General features: G+C 37.0%; 1 protein-coding gene across 5 annotated transcripts in view; it reads left to right on the forward strand.

Annotated features, from left to right (window-relative positions):
• The window catches only part of CPNE8 (copine 8), a 115140-nt gene that overhangs the window by 71179 nt on the left and 20768 nt on the right, over nucleotides 1-23193 (forward strand). For 4 of the 5 annotated variants that reach the window (XM_064445397.1, XM_064445389.1, XM_064445382.1 and 1 more), the window contains 5 exons: nucleotides 1403-1478; nucleotides 8536-8589; nucleotides 11641-11702; nucleotides 21313-21359; nucleotides 22121-22302. In XM_064445397.1, the coding sequence (XP_064301467.1) occupies nucleotides 1403-1478; nucleotides 8536-8589; nucleotides 11641-11702; nucleotides 21313-21359; nucleotides 22121-22302 (421 nt within the window). Of the gene's footprint in view, nucleotides 1-1402; nucleotides 1479-8036; nucleotides 8320-8535; nucleotides 8590-11640; nucleotides 11703-21312; nucleotides 21360-22120; nucleotides 22303-23193 lie in introns of those variants that run through there. The other variant, XM_064445405.1, reaches the window with a different exon arrangement.

Genomic DNA, 23193 nt, shown 5'->3' on the forward strand with positions numbered 1-23193 from the left:
CTTTTAATTGTTTGGTTGACGTATTTTGTGAATTCATGCTTGTTTCAGAAGGTGAGATTTATATTTGGGATTTGTTTTTTCATTTCATTTTGAATAAAGAAAGAAATTTCATGTCACTATGGATTGTTACCATTTTTCCTCTTCTTGCAACATTCAAATTTATTCAAATTTGCTTTTAATATTTATAGCTTAATTAGAAGTGTGCTGTATTTCTTAAAAATAAATTTTACAAGAAACAAAGTCATAAAACTTTGATTTTCTATTCTAGTTCACCATTGGAGGGAAGGTAAAAGTTATTTTCATAGCTCACCAGGTGTGGAGGCAGAGTGTAGAGGAGATACAACACCTTGTTAGGGAATAACTGTAAACAGAGGGAGTGGGGGCAGGGGGGAATGGGAGTTGGAGCAGCCATGAGGAAAATTCAGCTGGGAAGAGTGGAGAATTAGAACAGGTCTTGTGATTGCTGGGAGCTGTGTAGCCAGCTGTTAAGACACTCGCCCCCGCCGTCGCTTCCATTCCAGGCCCCTGTCGGAGATACGAACCTGCAGTTCAGCCACTTCTGTCAGACCTGTGCTTTCTGTGCCCCCCCCTGACCCCAGCTGCCTTTCTCAGTGATGCTTCACCCACTACGCTCCCTCTGGCCACCAGGCTCACAGTAGCTTCTTGGCAGTGTGCCATCCCCTGGTTAAGAGTTGACAAAGTAGTTTTCTAAATGTGGGTGACAGCACAGGAATGTCGAATGTATTCTTGAAGCAGGAATAGAATTTAGAAAAGAGAAGACTGCTTTAGTGTTAGGTTAAGATGTGCTTTCCAATGATGTCTCATATCGTAAACTGAGTAGCCTCCGTGGATTGGTTTTCTTCTCCCAGGTGGGAAGACAGAGCAGCTGACATAAGCTTTGGGTCTTCACCTTAAAAGTATCATTCAATGTCACTTTACACAAATTGGTAGGACTCATCTTTTCTGGTTTAAGTTACTCCTTTCACACTCTTAATACCTCCCTTTCTCTCACGTAGTCTCGCACACAGTTCAGAGTCTGTGATGCCAGGAGTCACCCACTGAGAAAATGGTGATAGTCTTTGATAGCCCACTCTGGTTTTTCAGATTCTGTAAGCTTACGTTGGGGCCAGATCACTAATTTACAATCTAGTCCTCATTGTGCAGGCAAGTTAAGCAGAAACCATCAGAAAGATTTAAGCTAATACTTTTCATCTCTAGATTTTTATTATTAATAGAGTGAACACAACACAAAATTTTTAAGCAAATTATATCTTTTGCCATTGCTCCTTTCTTGGGAGTCTGTTCATATTGTTTGTGCATTTCTTTTTCATAAATAGATGTAATACATGTTTAAATTACTAAATGCTCTGCATTTAGTTTGAAAACTTTTTTTTTTATACAGCCATGATTTCATTGGAGAATTCACAACAAGTTACAGAGAGCTGTCGAGAGGGCAGTCCCAGTTCAATGTGTATGAGGTAAGTGTTGTGAGTCTACTCCCTTTCAGGAAATAAATGAGAACACTTCCAATGTTTTCATGGCAAACTGATGAAATCTGCATAGAGCTTGTCAGAATCAAACTTTGGAATAATTTCACAGTTCTCCTTTTATTAAAGAGAACAGAGAATCTATAAGTGTTGCTTCATAAGAGCACAATTCTTAAGGGGAGTGGCTGAGGGTTGTTCAGTCTGGAGAAAAGGAGGCTGAGGGGAGACCGTATCGCTCTCTACAACTACCTGAAAGGAGGTTGTAGTGGGGTATGTGTTGGTCTCTTCTTCCAAGTAACAAGTGATAGGACGAGAGGAAACAGCCTCAAGTAGCGCCAGGGGAGGTTTAGATTGGATATTAGGAAAAATTTCTTCACCAAAATGGTTGTTAAGCAGGGGAACAGGCTGCCCAGGGAAGTGGCTGAGTCACCATCCCTGGAGGTATTTAAAAGACATGTAGATGGGGCACTCAGGGGCATGGTTTAGTGGTGGACTGGGCACCATTAGGTTTACGGTTGGACTTGATCTTAAACATCTTTTCCAACCTAAATGATTCTATGATTCTATTAAAAGATTTAAAGACAAGTAGGTATGTGTATGCATGCTGGGCTGTGATAGGGCAAGAAGAACACTTCAAGCTTGGTATGACATAACTTGGAGCAAGTAACTATGCTACCCCATTTGTGTATGAACAAGTTGTCATTTATTTCTCCTTTTGCCAAATGTTTTGTGTGTTGTATGCTATTTTCTCCTATCCATAGAATATCTGCTTATTCCTACATCAGATGTAGACTCATATGCCTTTATTCTTAAATGCAGACTTTCGAATCTTTAGTGTTTTGATGTAAGGCTTACAAGTGACAGAGAGTTTAGCTTACTTATTGATAGGGTTTTCATGTGGTCAGTTATCATGTTTGCTTAAAAATTTGCATCTCATTTCCAGTTTAGGATTCATACATCTGCCAGTACTGGGATTGACAGGCAGTTGTCAGTTCAGTTATAGAGATTTATATTGGTTAGATGACTTCTAGCTGTGGTAAGACCTTATTGTGTATTGTAAGTGACTGCATCCACATTCCCTCTTAGTCTTCTTTGTCTTCTCTTTTCTCCTCAGGGCCTGGTGGCCAAAATCTATTTCAAATCTAATAAATCCCTAGTTTAAAACTTCTTTCTTAATTTAGTCTGACATTATTGGGATTTGTGAAAAAGTACACTTTTTTTCCCAAGATCCAACTGTACTGAATCTTCAAAATATGCTGTAATTTATTCTCAGAAGCAATCAATGAGTTTGCACAAACAAAAATTGAGATGCACAAACTTGAAGTGTCATAAAGGGACTAATTTTTTTCCTCTTTGGAAAGTTCCCTTTAAAAATTATCCCAGATTTCGGCACCAAAAAATTGCAACAAAAAAAGTCTAAGCATTAAGACTACTGCATTAAAACTTCATATTTAAATTAATATCCCAGAAGAATCTCTGTCTGGAATAAGAAATGTATCGTGATATTTCAAAACATATTAAGTAAGGAGAGGCAATAGGAGGAAAAGATTTAAAATGTATTTTATCACTGAGAAGAGGTGTTAACTTACAAACTGTTCCTAAGGAAATACATTACATTCTGCCTCATTGTTTTTATGCAAAACTTAGATCACTTCAGCTTTATCTTCAGTAGGTAACAGTGTGTTGTATTGTAGCTTCAAATACTTTGAATGTGCTCCCCAGGTAGAGGCAGTACGGGTGAATTAGAGTTATGCTGCATCTTTCCTAGTAGGTTCTGCCTAGATTGTCTTAGTCTAATGATCAGTTGTGGTGCTGCTATAACATGGTTATCCTCCTTTTAGGACCAGAGGCAGGTAGTCTACCTACACTATGATGTGTACACATACTGGCTTGTCTAGGTCTGTGTCAAATATCTGCACTGTATTGCATTGTGTACTTGGAGTTGCCCTCCAGAATTCCTGTAAAAAGAACTGATTTCTTTTCCATGGTAAAACAATGTAGTGTGTTTCAAGTTCCACCTCCTTTTTTGTGTGTGGGGGCGGTGGAGGTGGTGTAAACGAACACACACTTCCCCCACCCAGGATATATTACCCCTAATTTATGTGATATGGGTAATAGGCAACTAATTCTGTTTGCCTGATTGCCCTGTGCTTCCTTTTAACATTCCTTTTCACCCAGCAGTAGCCTAGTGCTTAGGTACGCAACAGTACCTAAGCATCTAATTCAGCATTCTGATGATAGACATTCTTGATGTATTTGCACAAAACCCCACAGCTGTCTCATGATACTGATGTGGTGGTGGTGTTTGGGAGCAGGTGGTCTTAATTAGAGCAGTGTTACCATAAAGAGATACTACTCCCTGCAAGGGCTCAAGTGTAGCAATTTTCACATGGAAATAATGCATGTATTCCAGGCTCCTGTATATTCCCCTGTGTGAAAATACATGCTATTGCATTTTCACATACATATGCATATGTCCAACCATTTGTGTTAAAGCTTTTTAGCACCCTCCATTTCACACATGCTCATAAGTAAAATGTACAGATTGTGCCAGATACTTCAGTTTCTCTAAGGTAAAGTGCTCAATATGTAGGTTTTGCTGCGTAGGTCTTTCATAGCCTCAATTGCTGAGACTTGTGAAGAGCCGCCTTGGTTTTATTTTTAACTTCACTATTTTGTCTTTCTGAGTCAATTCTGTTCTTATTTTTGCTGTCTTTGGTTTCTCTATACAAGCATTCATACAACACAAGAAAATTACTGTTTAGGCAAGGTGCAGTCTGTACTATATTTATTGTCCTAAGGTGTTTACTGGGAACAGAGGGACCTTAGAAGAGTTTGGGTATGAAGTGCTTCAGATCACGGAATCATGAACCCAAAGAACTGTGTGTTATAGGTAGACTTTTTTGGTATGCTTTTTTTTTTTTACAATTTCCAGACAGTATGTCTCTCTGATAACTCTTTGACAGATCCTTTATAAAAATAAAATGATTATAAAATAAGAGATCTTTTGTTCTTTTCAGAGTTTCTAAATAGTATTAAACACAGGAATGGTCCAGTTTTGAGCTTATTTGTGTCTTAATTGTTTTTCCCCATTGAAGAGCCTATAGTCTCCTCTCTAATGAACTTAGAAAATGTTTATATCAGTTGAATAATGAACATAACCCAGGAAAATACAGCATCTGCTAAAGTGTCTACAGGAAAGATAGGAAAGGTGACAGTACATCCTACTAGAAATTGCCTTAGTTTTGCCTTGGTTCTTGGAGTCTTGCTCTTTTGGGTTGGACCTTACCTCTATTCTCATGCAACAGATTGCTGTCATCACACCTCAGTATAAATGCCCATTCCTAGGTCTGATTACCGGCAGGATTATTGTAGGTAAAGCAGCCCTCTCTTGGAAAACGTCATCATACACAGAGCCCTCCTGCTCCTTAGAAGTTCTGGTAGCACAAAATGGGTCCTCTTACTACATCAGCAGTTTCAACCCTTATCTTATGTAATGCAGACCAAGTGTAGGAACTGAAGAAAAAATAAGGCACTTATATTTTTTTTCCCTGTTGTTTTGGAAGCCCCTAAAAGTATTTCTTTCGTGTATACTGGAGCTTCTTCTCAGCTTCTACCTCAGACATTGTGTGTGATATTTTTCTTGGTGTTTCTTTAGTGACTCTATCCTTGTTCTCCACTGTTACTAGAATCCACGGTTTTGATGTTATCCCTCCCTCACAACCTTCCCCAGGGAAAAGTAATATCTGAGCCTTGCCAACATCAACAATGATCATATGTGCCATCCAAAAAAAAAAGACGACTAGATTTTTTCCACCAAATCTCCCTTTAACATGATGTTCATAGTATGAGCATCTCCTCTTTCAAATTAGCACCTAATTTGCCTTCGAATTATACTGCAGGTAATACAGATACTTCTGCTATGTGATGCCACCTGGTGACTTGTGGATTTGTATGGGCTGTAGTTGCTTTTGGGATGGTTCCATGACCAGCTGTCTTGAGGACTGTGTCTCTATTCCCTCATTGTCCGTCCTGGTAGGAAATCCTATTCCTGAATTCAGACTCACCTGTGTATCCAGATTGGTGAAACTCCTGACTAGCCTGTCTGCAAGATCTTCATTCATGCACTTAATCCCATGATCAGAACTTCTTTCAGTTCTGCTTCTCCCAAGGGCGATTCAGATGTAAGACAAATCCAGCTAATTGGTCCTGGTAGACAGTTTAATTTCAAGACCTCTTATTTCCCTCAGAATAAATATTTAAGACCTTCTCCTGCGTTTTAGGTATGCTCTCTGAAGGATTTAGGTCAGCTTCTGTATTTGCACCATGAGTTCCAGCATCATGCAGTTTACATGCATAGTGTCTCTCAGAACTGAAATGTGTTTTTTCTTCCTCATGGAAAGATATTCTTGCTAATAATGAGAAGCCATTATGAGGCTACAGCCTGGTTGTTTTTTTTCTGTATGCTGTGCAGATCTTTATTATTCCTTAAGTTACCCTCTCATTGGTCTCAGACTACTGCCATTAAATTTCAGTATTTCATGAAACTTCGTATTCCTAATATAAGTGATCACAAATACGATGGTTTAGGCAAGCACTAATGCAAGGTAGAGAAGGAGGGTGCTCCAATTATGTGCTGCACTTTTATTTTGAAGACGAGCAAAGGTGCTGCTGTGCAAAGCAGAACAAAGATAACTGAAAGCCATGGGGGTTTTTTTTCTGATTTAGATCCAAGATCAACCCCAGAGTTAGTGTAATTTACAGCAGTTTCCTATGGATAGTGTCACAGCACAGATTACTGTGTGCAGTGAAAATGTCCTCTCCTGTTGTATCACTGACATGACTCCTACCCTACCAGGAATATTCTGTCATAACATCTTAAGTAATTTTGTAGTTTCTTAAATATAGTATCAATATCTTACTCCCAGCAATAGCGTACATTTCCTGAGCGTCTCATGTTTGCCTCCCCACATTGCAATCCTCCATACTTTGGTACTGCTTCTACTTAGTTAGTCTGTGCAATATCAGAACAAGAGAGACTGGACAAATTCTTTTTTGATTGTTTTGTATTTACAAACTGACCCAAGGCAGGCAGAAAAATTCGTGTTTAAGTGGTGTCTCATATTTTCAGATTAGAAACATTGCTGTAACAAGCTCTTTTCAACTGACCTTTTTTTAATAGGTAAGAGTTGCTTGTAGCTTACTAGGTTTTTGCATGGATGTAAGACTTTCAGAGGCTAAAAATGTTGTTTTATTTATAAAGTTATCTGAAATTTGAGAAAAACCACATAAATACTATAATAATTATAGAACCTGAATTATAGGAGAGAGACAGGCTGTGATATAATCCATCTTTGATACCAGGTAGATGCCTTGTTTCCCATGATATTTCATTCTGAGCTCTAGTGCATTTCCTAGCAATTCCTAAGAAGCCAATTGTCAAGTTACCTGAAGCAGAAGGTTCAGATGAATCTCCTATTTAGCATTTAATGACTGCTGGCAAGAAATATGCTGCTAACTCAGGCCTGACCACTGGATTCTGGAGAGTTGTGAATGAAGGGCCACAGGGCAGGCAGCCAGTCTGTTAGCTTCATCTTTCTCTTCTGGGCAATTGTCAGCAGGAGTTACTTTCTGGCTAAGATTCTAGTTCAACAAGAATTACTGCATTGTTTATAAACCACCATTACACAGATTTAAACCATTGCTCACTAGTCAAGACACTGTTAATAGGACAAATGGGGTTATTTGGCATTTTTAAGTGTTAAAGGGCTTATGTATGCGTAAGGCAGTAAAAGCTTTGAAGAATACTTACTGGATAAGTATGTAGCATACTGGAGGGAAAGAGTCTCGTTTAGCCTATTTGGGAAGACCTCAAATGATAGTTCTCTCTTTCTGCCTTATATTTCACAGCTGTTCTGTGTTGTGCAAGGAATTTGGTCTTTAAATGTAATTTCATTTCAGCTAGGGGGAGAGAATTTTTGGAAGACATGTATTACTATTTTTCCCATTTTCAGGCAAAATTGGTTAAACATTTTATAGCAGTTAAGTGACTAAGATTTCAATTGGGAATGTTTTCATTCCTTGTCATTCACAGAACATCTGTGAGTAGCTTGCAGTAAAAGTTGGCAATAAGCCACAAAGATTTGAGTTTCATAGTTATATAGGAGATAGTTGATCAACCTAATGAACAAAATAATGTTTTGCTTCCAATTCCATGTGCAATTTTGAAAAAAGCAGGAGTACATTCTAATGTGTATGTATTGAAACTGACTGAGACTTGCCTTTGAATGGGTAGATATTCAGAAGGGAAACAATTTTTATTGGTGGCTACGGTGAGAAATTTTATAGGTGTGTGTTCAAGACATTCAAGAAAACCATTTAATCCTTTGTAGTCCAGTTCTGTGAATGTTCTTGTGTATGGGGAGCGCACTGAGCCCCACAACACCTGTACACCAGTCAAGTGGTGGTCAGTGACATTTTCATTAAATTACTGAATAGTTTCTATTCTGGCATAGTATGATCTGTCCTCCCCATTGCTCTTCCTGTCAGCCAGATCCTGTCGTTGCACCAAATACAGAAACCAGGAGTAGAACAACTCATGTTTCTCAAATAATACTGGGAAGAAGATGGAAACAGATTAACTGGAATGTGAAGAGGTGCACTGTGAGATGAAGAAGTGGTGACACAGTACACTGAAACACTGGAATCAGGAATGCAGAAAAATGCAGACTCTTGCAATCCCAGAAAATTAAAAGAAGTGTTTCACTGAGCACTCAGATTTAATGAACACTCTTACCACTGTTGCCCCAGTCCCCTATTTGTCAAATGCAAATAACAGCACTGGCTTACCTAGCAGGTACCAGGAAGATAAATTCACTGGTTTTCAAATATGCATATATCTCAGCATTGAGATGCATAAGTAAACAGTATGCTGATTAAATTTAGAATCCACTGAAAATAGACTTTTTTGCATTGAAAGTATCTTAACACTTCTCTTTATGTTATATCATAAATCATACTGCTTTAATATTTGTATCTGTGTTTCTAGGTAATAAATCCAAAGAAAAAAGGAAAAAAGAAAAAGTATGTTAATTCTGGAACAGTAAGTAAATATATTTAATGTTACCGGATTCTTTTCTTTTCTCTTGAAACAGAGTGTAGTTGACATAATTTAACAGGATTAGAATAGAACCTTCTGTGAAGGCCACAACAATAAACTATTTCCGGTTATACAGCACTTACTTTCATTTTTTTTTCAATTTGAAGAGTCTGATAAAAGCTGTGTCCAAGCGTGCTGTTGCCAGTGATATCCAAAATGAGTTATACCGAAATTTCAGTCAAATTCTTGAAATTGATGGACTGAACACTTAATTTTTATCTGAAACATATCTGAACTTTTAAAAGCCAATTTTCTTTTTGAATTTAACTGCTGAGCTAGCATCAGTAAAAGCTGGTATGCTTATCATAGCTAAGCCAAAAAGAGTCAGCGTTCTTTATTACCAGCAGGTTTTTCTAAATTTATGTTGAAAGATCAGTTTCTGTAGTTTGGGATGAGAGTTTAATGCCCTTTCATTCATATTCCATGTTCTGTTTCATGAACCATTCACTAGCGATGCAAATAATTGCCTTCAACACTTTCTCAGCTTCTGTGTTCTGGCATCCATGTTGTTCACAACATCATTTACAAAAAAAAGAAGATAAATGTTGAAGATTCATATATTGGAAAACCTAATCAGGTACAAGATATATTTTTTTGAAAACACATCCAGCATGTGGGTTTTTTTCCACATGAACAGTTCCACTGAAGTCAGTAGGGCTACTTTCAGTCTGAACTGTGGCCTTGAAGGAATGTTTTGTCATTCACACATTCTTGTATATGTCAGTTCATCAGTAGGAAAGTAAACACTTATTTTATATCTCTGCTTTAAATTGTAAAAAATAGGCAGAAGCAGCTTGTCCATGAAAATTTACCATACAAGATCTGATTTTTAAGATAATTTATTTTTTTGCTAACATACTCCTCTTACTACAAAAATTTAGCATGTTAAAATAAAGTTCTATTATGCCAAAGTAGTGAGTCAGAAACTTATGCAAAGTGACTATTTTATATGACTACTAAAAGTAAGTCTACTCAAAATATGTTTAAAATCTGGCTTAGAGTACAGAAGAGCAAAAAATATATTTACGTATTCAATTTTCCTGTTGATTTTGGTTCTAAATATTTTAACACCTTCACATGTATTTATCTGCATTTGAAAGAGTGTCCAAACTCATGTTTGGACAGACAAAATCAAATGTGTCTTGTTATCCTTTGTCTCAAATTACAGGGAAATTTACAATAAACAGTTGTTAGGAAATTTGTTTCCTCTTTCCTTCTCTACCAATGTCCTCTACTGTTGGGTTTGTAATTTCTTTTCTATATCAAGTCCTCTTTGCCCCCATATTGCCATTACTTCAAGTAGTCCTTCAGGCTTCCCTTATCCTTCTCCAACTTGTCACTTACCTATGTGTTTGCCTGCAGTTTTGTTTTAATTCTCCCTGTCATTTGCCCAAGATATTCTTTATCCCACAGATTTCTAAATTTTCATACCAGGCACTAAGACCATCATTGTCAATAAAAGGAATTTGGCTTCTGGAGAACTTCAAGTAAAGTGGATATAGATCGTTGACTGCTATATCACTGCTGCTTTTAATGACTATGTACATGCAGTAGCCATGTCAATTCATTATTACCTAAGGGGTCATTTTAAATTAGACAGACAAACTACATACTAAGCAGAAATGTTTCGGAATACATGGTTAGTTTCAAACAAAGCAAAGTAGTGAAATTTAAAATTCACTGTATAAAACTTGAAACATTGGTAGTCATTGTCTGTATGGAAGTAAACACTTTGGCCACTTCGGTATGGTGTTGTCTGTTTCCATTTTTTACCTTTTAAAATCGGATTCACTGAAAACATTTGCTTAAACTAATTGAGAACAAGATGACCAGCTGTAATAACAGATGCACCATTAAAATTACTGTGTCCAGTGAGAAAATGCGTAGACATTTCAGTCATATATGCAAGACTATGCTACTGATAGTCTGGAAGAATTTTGTTATGGTCTTCTGCTCTCAGCTAGAAGGGTAATTTGATGGTTTTAAGCTTTGCAAGTCACTAAGAATCACAGAGAACCTCTGACAAAGGAAGTAGGATAGAAGACAGAATTACTACCTGTAATCTCATTCTGAGTCCAAGTTTACAACATAGGAATATTTTCCATTTTTGTATTCTGCTGTGGCTGGAGGCAAATCAAATTTTGTGGCAAACTTCCATCCCCTTTTTATTCCTTGTATCATTATCAGTGAATTTCCTTTGAGTAGTTACTTAAGCAGTTTTCACTGACTACCTGATGCACTTACACTGTGAAAGAGTTTTGCGCACTTCGTAAATAAAACAAAAATAATTCTAATTGAATTCTTTGCTTCATAAATGTTGTGTGGTATATGAAGATCTTAACTGCTGGGTCTTTTCCATTTGAGTTTATACTTCTGTGACTCAAGTGCTGGAAATGCCTGTAACACCTTTAGGTCTGCGCTTTGGACCTATATAATTTCTGAATGATAAAAGCTGGGACTGAAGAAATTTCTTATCTTTGCATTTTTTATATATTCCACTTCAATTTTTTATATATATATGTCATGTATATTTATAATTTATCTAGATTTTTACATTCTTGGCTCACATCAATGCTCAATACCACTTTTAATGTGAGATGAGAAATGGCATAAATAATTGAGTTTTTTAAACAGTGTTGAAGTACTCATAGAACAGATGCATTATCGCCTAGCCTCTAATATTTGTGTGTAGATGTAGTGCACAATGATCAGAAGACATGCATGTGGTAACCTGCCCTGGAATAAAAACTTCCATCCTTTTTGCTTTTTTTTAAAAAAAAAAAAAAAGGCAATTTTAGTAGACTCCAAATTTCTCTCTTCCCTTTCAAGAACTGCCTATTAAAATGGTTTCATATTTTTTAAATCTTCTTTTTCCCCTAATATTGTAGGAAATTATGTCTTAAGAACAGAGCTCCAAAAACATTGTGCTTATGTCTCTACTTGTTCAACTGGGAAATGGCAATTCATGTCTGACTCTCTTTTATTTGCTTTCAGGTAACATTGCTTTCCTTCCTAATTGAAACTGAAGTTTCATTCCTTGACTATATTAAAGGCGGGTATGTGATTGGCAACAAACCTTTCTTGTTTTCACAATCTCATTGTAATTCCCTAACAATTTGTATGTGTGCTTTGCATATGATGACTCTAAGTAGTATCTGTAAAGAGCTGTATTGTTTCCTCATTTTAGAGGCTGTATTTTCCTACATAAAACCTGCATAGTTACTGATGTAAGTTAAGCTATGGAACTTCGCTTATAATGTTGGAGTCAGTGTTGGTACTAAAACACTGAGATTGAGTAATGACCTCATGACCTCTAATCAGCCAGTGAAAATTGGATTAACCAAAAGGGTTATCTATATACTATTAGTAAAATTCTGGTTTATTTCTTCTGATTACACTGACCTTTGGTGTATTTAATATTGACATTTATTTAGAGCCTTTCCCCTTCAAAGGCATTCTTTCAATACTTACTATGTAAAATTTATAACATATTCAATTTCTCATTTATTGTTGTTTTCCCAAAAGTGAAGTAGAGACAGAAGCATCAAATGGCTTACCCTAGAACATGCCTGGAAATGGGATCGAATCTCAGAAATTCCTGGCTCTTAGTGTCCCTGCCAGAACACAATTCTTCTCTAAGATAAATGGAAATAATTTGTTTTACATTCCTAGGCACTTAATATGGATTTTTGAGGCATACAGTCTACATATATATTCCACATTTATTTTAGAGCATTGATTACCTGTGAAGAAACAAGTTACCTTTTCTGTGCCAATCTTCAACCAGGCTTCAGCTGAAATAAAAAAAGTCTGTGTTGTGTTTTGGCAGTAGCAATATAGGGCTTTGCCTTTGTTCCCAACAGTGGTGATCCTACAGATGAGAATGTGCTTAAGGTTTATTCCTAACACATTTATCATTGAAGTTCATTAAGTTAAAGTGATGCTCCCAGTCATGATTGTTAGCTACAGAGACACTGTCAGTAAGCTATCTCAACTGCCTTTGCATTAGAGGTTTTGGCAATCCACAACCTGAGGTTGTGCTCTGTACTGAACCGATAACTTGTAGAAGGAATGGATCATTGTTAAGATATACTCCAAACTGTTGACTCTAACCCATGGGCTGCTGCAGAGTGTAATGTTTTTCTCTCTCAAGGACTAACAGCCTCTTTGATGTTTCAGTTCTCCCAGACAGTTAAATTTTAAAGTTAGAAAATTCAAATCCATTGCTGTTCGATCTCCATCCAAGAAAATAAATATTTTCACTAAGGGTGAATTCAGTCAGTTATATATCTCAAAACACTGTGTCTTTTGGCTCACTGAGATTAAACCTGACAAGAATATTTGATGCATAGTACATAGAAATGGGAATGCTTAATTAGGGTTTTTAACATGGATGTAGATGTATTCTCTTTAAAATTCTTATTCAATATCTTTGGAGAAATTTGTGATTTGACTTGCTCATTTTGCTCACTTTTGGGTGGCTAAACACATTTTCTCATTTGGATAGGATGCAGAGCCCCTGTAACATATCAGATCTGATTGTTTGATATTACAGTATTTTATGGTATACACAAGAGGTTATGGGTGACCTTCAGAGGGAGTTGTATAGGCCCATCATTGAGGCGTGTAAGTAGTGGGACACATTAGTGGAGGGAAGGGGCTGTGTCAGGCAGCAGCCGTCCCTCCCCAGAATGGCTGGGGGACTGGGAGTAGAGCTGTGTAGTGTGGCTGGCAGGGAAGGGTCTCACCACCCAGAGCCCAGCTGTACAGTGCATCGGCAAGACAAGCAGGGCAGGCCCAGAGATGGTAGCCAGGCTCCACTAAGAGTCCAGCCATCACGGAAGTTTGTGGTGACGAGGCAGACCGAGGTCAGGCTGGGAAAGCAAACCACAGATCCAAGTCAGGATCAGGTCCAATGACTGCCAGGCAGGCCTATGGTGGATGAGGCAGGGAGGTTGAGCCAGGAAGTCAGTCCATGCGTCAGGATCTGCATTAATGGAGTTCATGGCCGTGCATGGGCTTGCCTGAGCTGGAGACCCATACCCCTCTGACGTAGCTCAGGCAGGGACTGAAGGCTGAACTGAAACGGGGCTTCTGAGCCAATGGGGGAGGGGGAGGGTGGCGGAGGGCCAGGGTGTCTGTTTAGGGCTATTGAAAGTTTTTTTTCATACACTGAGGACCCCTACGCTTTGTACCAGGATGCTTCTGGACTGCAAACTATCAAGCTCTTCTAGAATTGCTATTCTTACCTCCAGTTCAGTTCAATTCACTGCTGCTGGAACACTTCTTGTCTATGTTTGCACTCTCTGGATCCTACAGAGAGGATTTAGTTCAATTGTTGACTGCATTAGAATCTGTTACTGTTTAGCAAAGGTAAAACTTCCTAATATAGATCAGGCATGCTGTCAAGGTACTACTGCATCTTTCACATCTGAAGAATACATTGACCATATTTGCTCTAAAGAATTCTATCAGCACATTTTCTTGACAAGCTGTTCCTGAGGCATCTAGATTGTCATTGTTAGGAAACTAGTTATTTCTATGTTTCTGAGTCCATTCCCAGTGATCAGTATGGCTGGCTTGTTGTGCCTGCTTTGAATCACTGTGGGTAACAGGCAGCTACTTGAGATAGCAGAAGAGTACTTGAAGCATCAAGGTTCTGGATGCGATTTCCATATGAACAGTTATGGTCAATCTGTCGTGGCGCCCTTCTGATTTGTGCAAGTGTTCTGGTTTCAGTAGAGAATCCTAGAGTTTGAGAGAAACGGGTTACATTTTTAGGACTGCTTTTGCCTTTCTCAGAAACATTCCTGTTGTGGACTTTAACAGAAGTAGCAAATGGCCATCCATTCATGTTTACCAGAAGGTTCTATTGAATGAAGTATCTGTATACACAAATGCATGAAGAAACAGTTTTACCTCTAGTGTAGTTGTTTGTTCTTTGAAGAGTGTTGTATTTGTATGCCACAACCATCTTATTACCCATTCATTCAAAATTCATGTCTACAAGAAAAGCGTGTATAAGGAACTGAGGAATTAAGTTGTATATCTAAATTTGAAAATAAAATAATATAGTGGGTGCATATGTAATCTTTTTAGGGTGCTTTATCACATTTCTCACAGAGATGTTACAATACAAGTTAATAAACCTAATTACATTCTGTAGACAAATAGAGATTTTGGATACAAATAATTTTTGTTCTTTTTGATATTTTGTATATATCTCTGTAACTGCAAGTCAAAGAAGACTAGTGATATTAATAATTACCACTTCAGCTCTTTTTCCTCTCTTATATATAAAAAGAGTATAATTCAGTAGAATGCTCTGTGCTTAAAAGTATGAGCAGTAATACTTACCATTTACTTATTTTATATAGAATTTGTTTAGTGATTCATACAGTTTTTTCCGTGTACATGCCAGTGAAAACTGTAGAAGTACTTCTATAAAATGTTACCTTTCTTTCTGCAACATATGCAGTTTTGTAAACGTGACCAGGAGGCTGAGACTCAGAGTAATTTTCTTGGCTTCTCTCTTCCTTCATTTGTCTCATTTAATACTACTATGTATCAGCTGCACTCCAGTTGACAGATTTTGAAGGAAGGGAGAAAAGTTTTTGTCATTAATCAGGCTGTTTTCCCATCAAGTATGTCCGCCAAAATTGGTTTTCTTAGTTCCCTGTTTTTCTTCCCTTTAGCTAGACGAGGGGCAGAAAACACTGATTCTGCATGAGGCATAATATTGGCTTTTCCATAAATGGATGCTTATGAAATACTTCATGTTCAGAACTTTCACTTTAATTAATTTGAGGTGTCTAGAACTAATACTGATTTAATGGAAATCTTGACAGCTTTAACTGCAACAAATTGGGATTACAGTATTGATTTAATTTATATTTTGAGTCTGCATCTGTTTAATTGGGATATTCCATTATAAGTATCATCAATATGACTGTTATTTTTCTAAAGAACTTTGAAAAATGAAATAGAAGTTCATCTGTAAATTCTAACCTTGTTTTACTACATAACACTGGATTTTATAGCGGTATGGCAGGAAAGAGGTGGATGTCTCTCTTGCATCTGAATATTACATCAAGCGGTACTATCTTAGTAGCTGGCTTTTCCTTACATTTGATACTTAATCGCATAATTTGCCACACCGACCTTATATATTTAAAATAGTTACATTGTACTAAATATTAATATATATTTCAAAATGGGATTTCTCCTGCCACTTACCAATTAATAACCTATTCCTATCAAAGAACCTCCAAATATATGAGTAAGTTCAGGAATGTAAGGGATAGGGCCTTCAAGAGGAATGCAATTGAAACTATCCTGGTTTACAGGAATGACTGTCAGTTAGTTTGTAGTCTGCTCTGTTTTTGTGTGGAAGAGAGACCTGGAGCCAAAAAACTGCAGGACTTAGTGGACAGGAAAGTTATTTCTGTACGGAAGTTTCTAGTCTGTTTGACGACTTAGAATAGGGAGTGAGTTAACAAGTTACTCTAGGCATTTTTAAATCAATAAAATTCAGGAGCTGAATCCTTTTGCAACTCAAAAATATTAAGTCATCTCATCTGTCCCAGATTAGCGGAAGATAAGAGGAAATGTTTTCCTCCCATCATGTTAAAAGCCTTACCTTCAGGCTTTTTGGAAATGAACACCCACATGTTGTTCGGATTCTAAGGGCTTTGGACGTACATTTTTAACTGAACTGTACTGAATCACTGATGGTCAAAATGGAAATTTAGAACTCCTTTCATGACAGTTATTTTCATCCAACCAGTATACCATATAAAGTAACGGCGTGCATATTTGGTGTTCTGAAGAGACCTGAAGCAAGGGCTGCCATAGCTACATATTTTGGAGGCTTTACCATATATTTCTTGTATCCTTGGAGAACAATAAGGAGTAATAGGACTATATAAGAGGAAGATCTTGTAGAGCCTCTGTCAGAAAAATCTTTATGTTGATACAGCATTTTGCCAAACAAGCATCTGCAAAGGGGAAGTTATAAAATAACTGTCACAGGGGTCTTAAATGCCATGGAGAGGATACAGCCTCTTGGTAGTGTTAGTTACACTATTAGCTCTGTTACGGAGCTCTACGCAGTAAGTGGTTCTCAAACCTTCAACAGCTACCCCTGCTAACAGACCAGCTGGTTGACACTCTGAAGCCACAGGAGGAAATTCATGTTTCCTTCCAATGTACTGTCTAAAATAACCTAATGATTACAAATGTTATCAAACCTAGTCAAAAGCTCTATCCAGGCTTAATTTGTTCCTTTATGTATATCAGTGCTGAGCTTAGTAAAAGATGATAGGTTTCACCCTGCTCTCCCAAAGAAACAAAATGGCTGCTCTGTGGTTGTGAGGTGAAGATTACTGTTCCTTTTAAGATACTTTCTTCATTTCTTGTGGTAGTATAGGGTAAAATCACCTGTCGGGGTATCAAATAGATCGTGTCTTTCTATACCAACTGAATTCTGGCAGAGTAGTAGTGATCTATCCAGCTCTGAATCCATAAGGCACATTGCTGCACTTGGATGTTCCACCTGAGTGCTCCCTCAGGACAGGACACTCAGCAGCTCGGCCTGCCTAGCCAGGTGTCAGTGTTTTAGTGGCTTTTGTGCAGACTTATGAACTCACAATATCACTGATGTAGTAGGTGTCCTGAGCTTTTAATGTAGCTGCTTGGAGAACTATACAGCTGGAAAAGCAGGGGGACAGCCTTAGCCAGAGAATTTCCTTATCAGAAACAGTAAGTTTTGTTGTCTTGATGTGTTTAGGAATTTGCATCAGTTAATCAGGCATCCAAATTTGTCTGAAAGACTTCGATTTTATACGCTTTTTAAAATTTTGAGCTTCCTTATTCTGAATTAATGGTTTTTCAACTAATGTCCCTTACACAAAATACAGTAATCAATAATCAATCAATTAAAAAATACATTATTGTTGATGAAGGTTACCATGTTTATAATAACAGTAACCTAATAATGTGTACTTGATACAACCTAAGAATTAGTTTGTTAAAAAGAGATAAAATAGGTAGTAGAGATACAAACAGGACAGTGGACTTCCAGATATATTCATTACACTTAATTTGATCCTAAAATAACATGTGTTACCATGAAAACACTTCTTCAGTTGTCATCCAGACTAATTTCCCAATCATCCCATTTGGCTTCCAGAGTAGTTGTATCTGATGTTTTCATGACACACAGCTTTTAAATTAGCCTTCCTGGATTAATTTTTTAGTTATGGCTGGTTAATTTTTTCAGTCCTGGTGAAACAGTAGAGAAATTAATACCTTTTCTTAATAATCTTTTACACAAAATACACATGTTCACAGTTTACAGCTGCTTTTGAAAGTATTTTCTCCAGTGGTACTAATTTGAAGTTGAATTGTTTGTTTGAAAGACCTGGTTTTGTATTCAAAAAAAGTTTAATTACATTTTCATAATTTTGACTACAAGGATTGACCTTTATTTTGTACCTTTTTGCAATCTATTATTCCTTTCCTCAGAGGATGCTGGTGCCTTTTGTAACTTAGGCTTCTATGTCTCTTTTCCATGAGATCTTATTCAGATGGATGTTTCTGATATAGAATCATAGAATCATTTAGGTTGGAAAAGGTGTTTAAGATCATAGAGTCCAACCGTAAACCTAATGCTGCCAAGTCCACCGCTAAACCATGTTCTGAGCACCGCATCTACACATCTTTTAAAGACCTCCAGGGATGGTGACTCAGCCACTTCCCTGGGCAGCCTGTTCCACTGCTTAACAACCATTTTGGTGAAGAAATTTTTCCTAATATCCAATCTAAACCTCCCCTGGCGCTACTTGAGGCCATTTCCTCTCACCCTGTCTCTTGTTACTTGGAAGAAGAGACCAACACGCACCTCGCTACAACCTCCTTTCAGGTAGTTGTAGAGAGCAATAAGGTCTTTCCTCAGCTTCCTTTTCTCCATACATGTGTTGTATGATATATGAAATAAAACGGTCATTGAAAACATAGGACGATCACAGTGTGGGTTTCCCCTAAGAGAGTTTGTTCTAGTTTTCCTGGCTCTCCGTAAGATATGACTGATGTTCTCTGTGGTCATGAGTCCATAATACAAAGTGACAGTTGCATTGAGATCCAATTTCCTGAACTATATAGGCATTTAATACCATTTCAGATTCCCAGAAATTTCCATGGTGTAGTAAGTATCCTAGGGGCTCTAAAATAATATTAGGAACCTATATTTAGGAAACTGAAATTTAATCTATGTACAGTCATCTGTAGATTGTTGAAATCAACTAGTTGATTCAAGTTTTGGCATATTTCTCTATAGCAGTATCCTCGAAATGTACATACAGATGGAAACAAATTCTAGAGATGTAGACATCTGTTTTGATCTTATTTTATATCATTATTTTTATAGTTGTCAAATTGGCAGATACTGTAACATACATACTCTCCTGCTTGGACAAAAATCGTCCAGATTACAGTGGATTGTAAATGGGAGGGGGAGTTTTCCTAGTTTATCAGATGGGTTTTTGTTAACTGGAGCAGTATATATTTAATACAGATACACTGCTTTGAGGAATACTTCAGAAACTGATGCTGTCAGGTATTACCTGTAGTCACATGAAAAATTACTTTGTTCTTTTTGCCATTAGATGTGATTGTAATATTTTTTATTTTACTTTTGTTAGCCATTTTCCTTTTTAATCTTCTTTTACTGTACTTCCTCTTGTTTCTGTCTTGAATTCAGAATCCATGAAACTTTATTTCTTCTTACCAATTGGATCAGAATAGCAGATCCAGGAGATGAATTTACAAATTAGTTTTGCTGTTCTTATGCAGAGGAAAAGCTGTTTAAGGTGGTTTTTTTTTGCAGTGACACATTCTTCATTCAGCACGCTGAAGGATTTCTGTACTTGATGTACCTGACATGTAATGCTTGGAGGAGTGTTGTTTTATTCTTCAAACATTGCACCACACCAAAGCCCTTAACATTTACGTACGGGGAGATTATAGCCCCAAAGCGGTTTTGCTTAGCAGTGTCAATAAGGACTCTAGGTATAAATCTAGAAATGATATTGTATTAGACTCTGTTGTTGTTTTTCCTAACCTGTTCTTATCTGAGGAAGACAACTTTTCTTCACACTGCAGTGGTGGTGGCAGAAAACTGGTTGGCATGCACTTCTTAGGATCTTTATTCTTACAGCTAACTGGCAGCGCAGAAGGGCACTGTGATTAGGAAGTCAAGGGCCTGACATTTGGGTACAGATCAAACAAAATCTGGCTTGCCATGCCATTAAAAATTTTTTGGTGAAACTGCATAAAGCAGAATGCAGAAATGTTGGCAGAAAACCTCTCATAAAGCATGGGTCTCTGAACCTTTCGGAGATTGCAGCAGCTTTCACTGGTTTTTTTTTTGGTTGAAGTCCATACCAAGGCCACAGCGTTTTTAGCCATGTTCCAGGCTGACCACGTTCCAAGGACTTCCCTTGATACTGTGGGCATTGGTAGGCTTTTACCACTTTTTAGAGACAGAGTCCACCCATAGCCTAGCTTAAAGTGTTTTAGCCTTGATCAGTATGATAAAATGATTCCATGTGAATTTTTATTCATACCCAGCTTTTTATTAAATAAATAGTATTTTCTCTGGGCATGCCAGGTTATTTGAGCAGTAAACCCACTACTGCAAGGCCAGGTGTCAGATTGTTGATGTTTAATCTAAATGTGCATGAATTAAAGCTGTTCAGTAACTCTGAAAGAGCTTTAATCTTTGCTAATTTGGTCATTAAGCTCATAGTTGCACACACTGAGAGGCAGAAATTTGAAGAAAGATGTAAAAGACTCAATCTGAGCACAAAGTCGATTTTCAAATTCATACAAACTCTTTTTCCTGATAGAGCCTTACTAGCTCAAAGATTATATCCAGAACAACAGTATTTGGTCCTGAAAAAAATTATGGAACAGAATTGGATTGTCACTCTGTAAAAGTCTATGAATGATTAATTTTTCTGACAATAAGTCTATGCTAACAACTGATCCATGCACAATAATGGCTTTATTTAGCTACTGCTCTAAATACAGATCTTTATATTCCTGCTTCCAGGTTTTACTTTTGTCTTCCAAGAATTACCTTGATATGCTTCACTTAAAGTGTTGGCTATGTTCACATGAAAGAAATCCACTCCCAAAAACTGATGTCCTGTCCAAAGATTTTAGCATAGCATTGTTTCAACCATGTTCTGACTGAAAACATGGTTTTAGCATTAAACAAAGGAGCAGATTAGTAAAAGCCTACTTCCCTTGTCAAAGTCTTCCATGAGTACTTGGGCTAGAATATGTCCAAGGAAAAACCAGTATTGCTGTTGAAAATGAATTAATAATGATTATGGATATTGATAACCTTATTAATGAACTAGGATTTGTCATAAACAATGAAAAAAAAGGAAGGAAGGAGTAAAGTAACTGTTTTCAGTGCTTTAATAAAATAGTGTTGTGTAGTTCTTGGCTGGAACCTTATAAAAGAGTATTTTCAGTGTTTATTTCCTGTATTAGAAAGTGTGTCCTGCAGGTTGTCCACAAACAACATTATCATCTCTTGTTTATTTTTCCACATAATAGTAAAAATATTAATAAGATTTGTATTTGCTTTTTCTACAGAACCCAAATCAATTTCACAGTAGCTATTGATTTCACAGCCTCAAATGGTAAGAATAAAAAGAAACATATTGTGTGTGTCTGTGCCATGTTCAGTTTTAACTGTACATATGTGTGTGTATGTATCTATACTGGTATTCTGCTTAACTTCATTGTGTTATTGTTATCTGTGTGCCTGGCCCCAACTGGAATCAGGATTCCTTTTTATTGAACAACAGACTGGAGGCCAATTCCTGTCCAGAAAAGCAGGGCAAACAGAACAGATAAAAACTGGAAAAGCTATATATAAAATTGAATAAGTAGGAGCCGTTTGCAAATATTTGTGTACTTTCTGATTTTTTTGTTTGTTTCTTTATTATTGCTGGGAGAAAACTGGCTAACTTCAAAGATTGCATTGACAGGGGCAAGAGAAAGGAGTTTCAGGTGGAGTGAGGCTGAAGGGGGGCAAAGCAGAGACAAGGTTTTACCCTTCTCCAAAGCTGCTTTCAGTGTGTCATAATACTTTTGTACTTTTCATCTTAAAAGTATATATCATATTATAAAATGACACAAATTTACAAGTCTAATCACAGTTTCTTGCTGCACTTTCTGTGCTGAAAAAGTTTACAGCTACTACTGTTAACCTATTAAAAACTTGTTCAGAACATTACATTTTTACCTAATACAACCACAGTTAATGTGTATCGGAAGTTCCTTTTCTTTTCATGATCTTTTCTTTTTAATTTCTGCTTTCTTAGTTTTCTATCATATTTAGGAGAGAAAATTTTGAAGTGATTCAGTTTTAAGGTAAATCTGATCCTTGCTTCAACAGGTAACCCTTCACAGCCTACTTCACTGCACTACATGAATCCCTATCAGCTGAATGCTTATGGCATGGCACTGAAAGCAGTAGGTGAAATAATTCAGGACTATGATAGTGATAAAATGTTCCCAGCTCTAGGTTTTGGAGCTAGACTGCCTCCAGATGGAAGAGTATCACATGAATTTGCACTAGTAAGTAAATAAATATTTATATATTGTTTGAATTTCTTTACTACAACAAAACTTTGGGAGTTAAAGTTGCAGTCTTAAGAAATTATTAGATAGGTATATCTAATATATTAGATAGATATATAAAGAACAGAGAATGTGCTAATTCTTCTGTCTAAAAGACTGTTTCAAATTTTTTCATCATAGTGAAGTTACTGAGAGAAATCCAGAGTCAAGAAGTCCCTGTAGGCCAAAAATAGTTATAAAGAAAAGTAATCATCTTTAACCTCAGCTGTCGCAGCATGAGAAACAGATGCTTGAAAGACTTCAGATTGAAGCTAATCTATTCTAAGAAGCAAGTGAATCATGAGCCAAGATAATATTTCATTATTATTGTTATTGTTCTCTCTCATTTTCTGGGACCTCTTTATCTTTTACAGGCTGCTAGTTTAGAGACATAGAGATAACTAAGTGGCCTATAAGCTGAGGTGACAAGAACAAATCTGAGACTGGTCCATGTGCCAATTAAATTACAAACCTAAAATCTAACAGGATTTGCCAGAAAGGTTGATGTGTTATAACTGATGCTTGCGATTAGTGTTCGTGTTTACATACTTGCTTATTTTGAGTGTTTTGTTCTTCTCTGAGTGCGATAAAGTTGTCAGAATAACAGCAAATGTACATATATCAGGCGAGTTTTAATTAGATAGCAGCAAAGACATGGCAGAAGACTGGTGACTCTAGATGTGCATTTCTTCTGTCAGCCTGTGCTAGAAAACAATGCCACGTGTCTTATCTCAAGGAAGGGCTTTCCACATGGATAGTAATTTAAAACAGGTGCAATTGCAGATGTTCATTTGAATCACAGACTTTCTTTGGACTTCTGTATAGCAAGTTCAAATATATTGATACATA

The sequence above is a fragment of the Phalacrocorax carbo genome, chromosome 1 (assembly GCF_963921805.1).
Source record: "Phalacrocorax carbo chromosome 1, bPhaCar2.1, whole genome shotgun sequence".
NCBI lineage: Eukaryota > Metazoa > Chordata > Aves > Suliformes > Phalacrocoracidae > Phalacrocorax > Phalacrocorax carbo.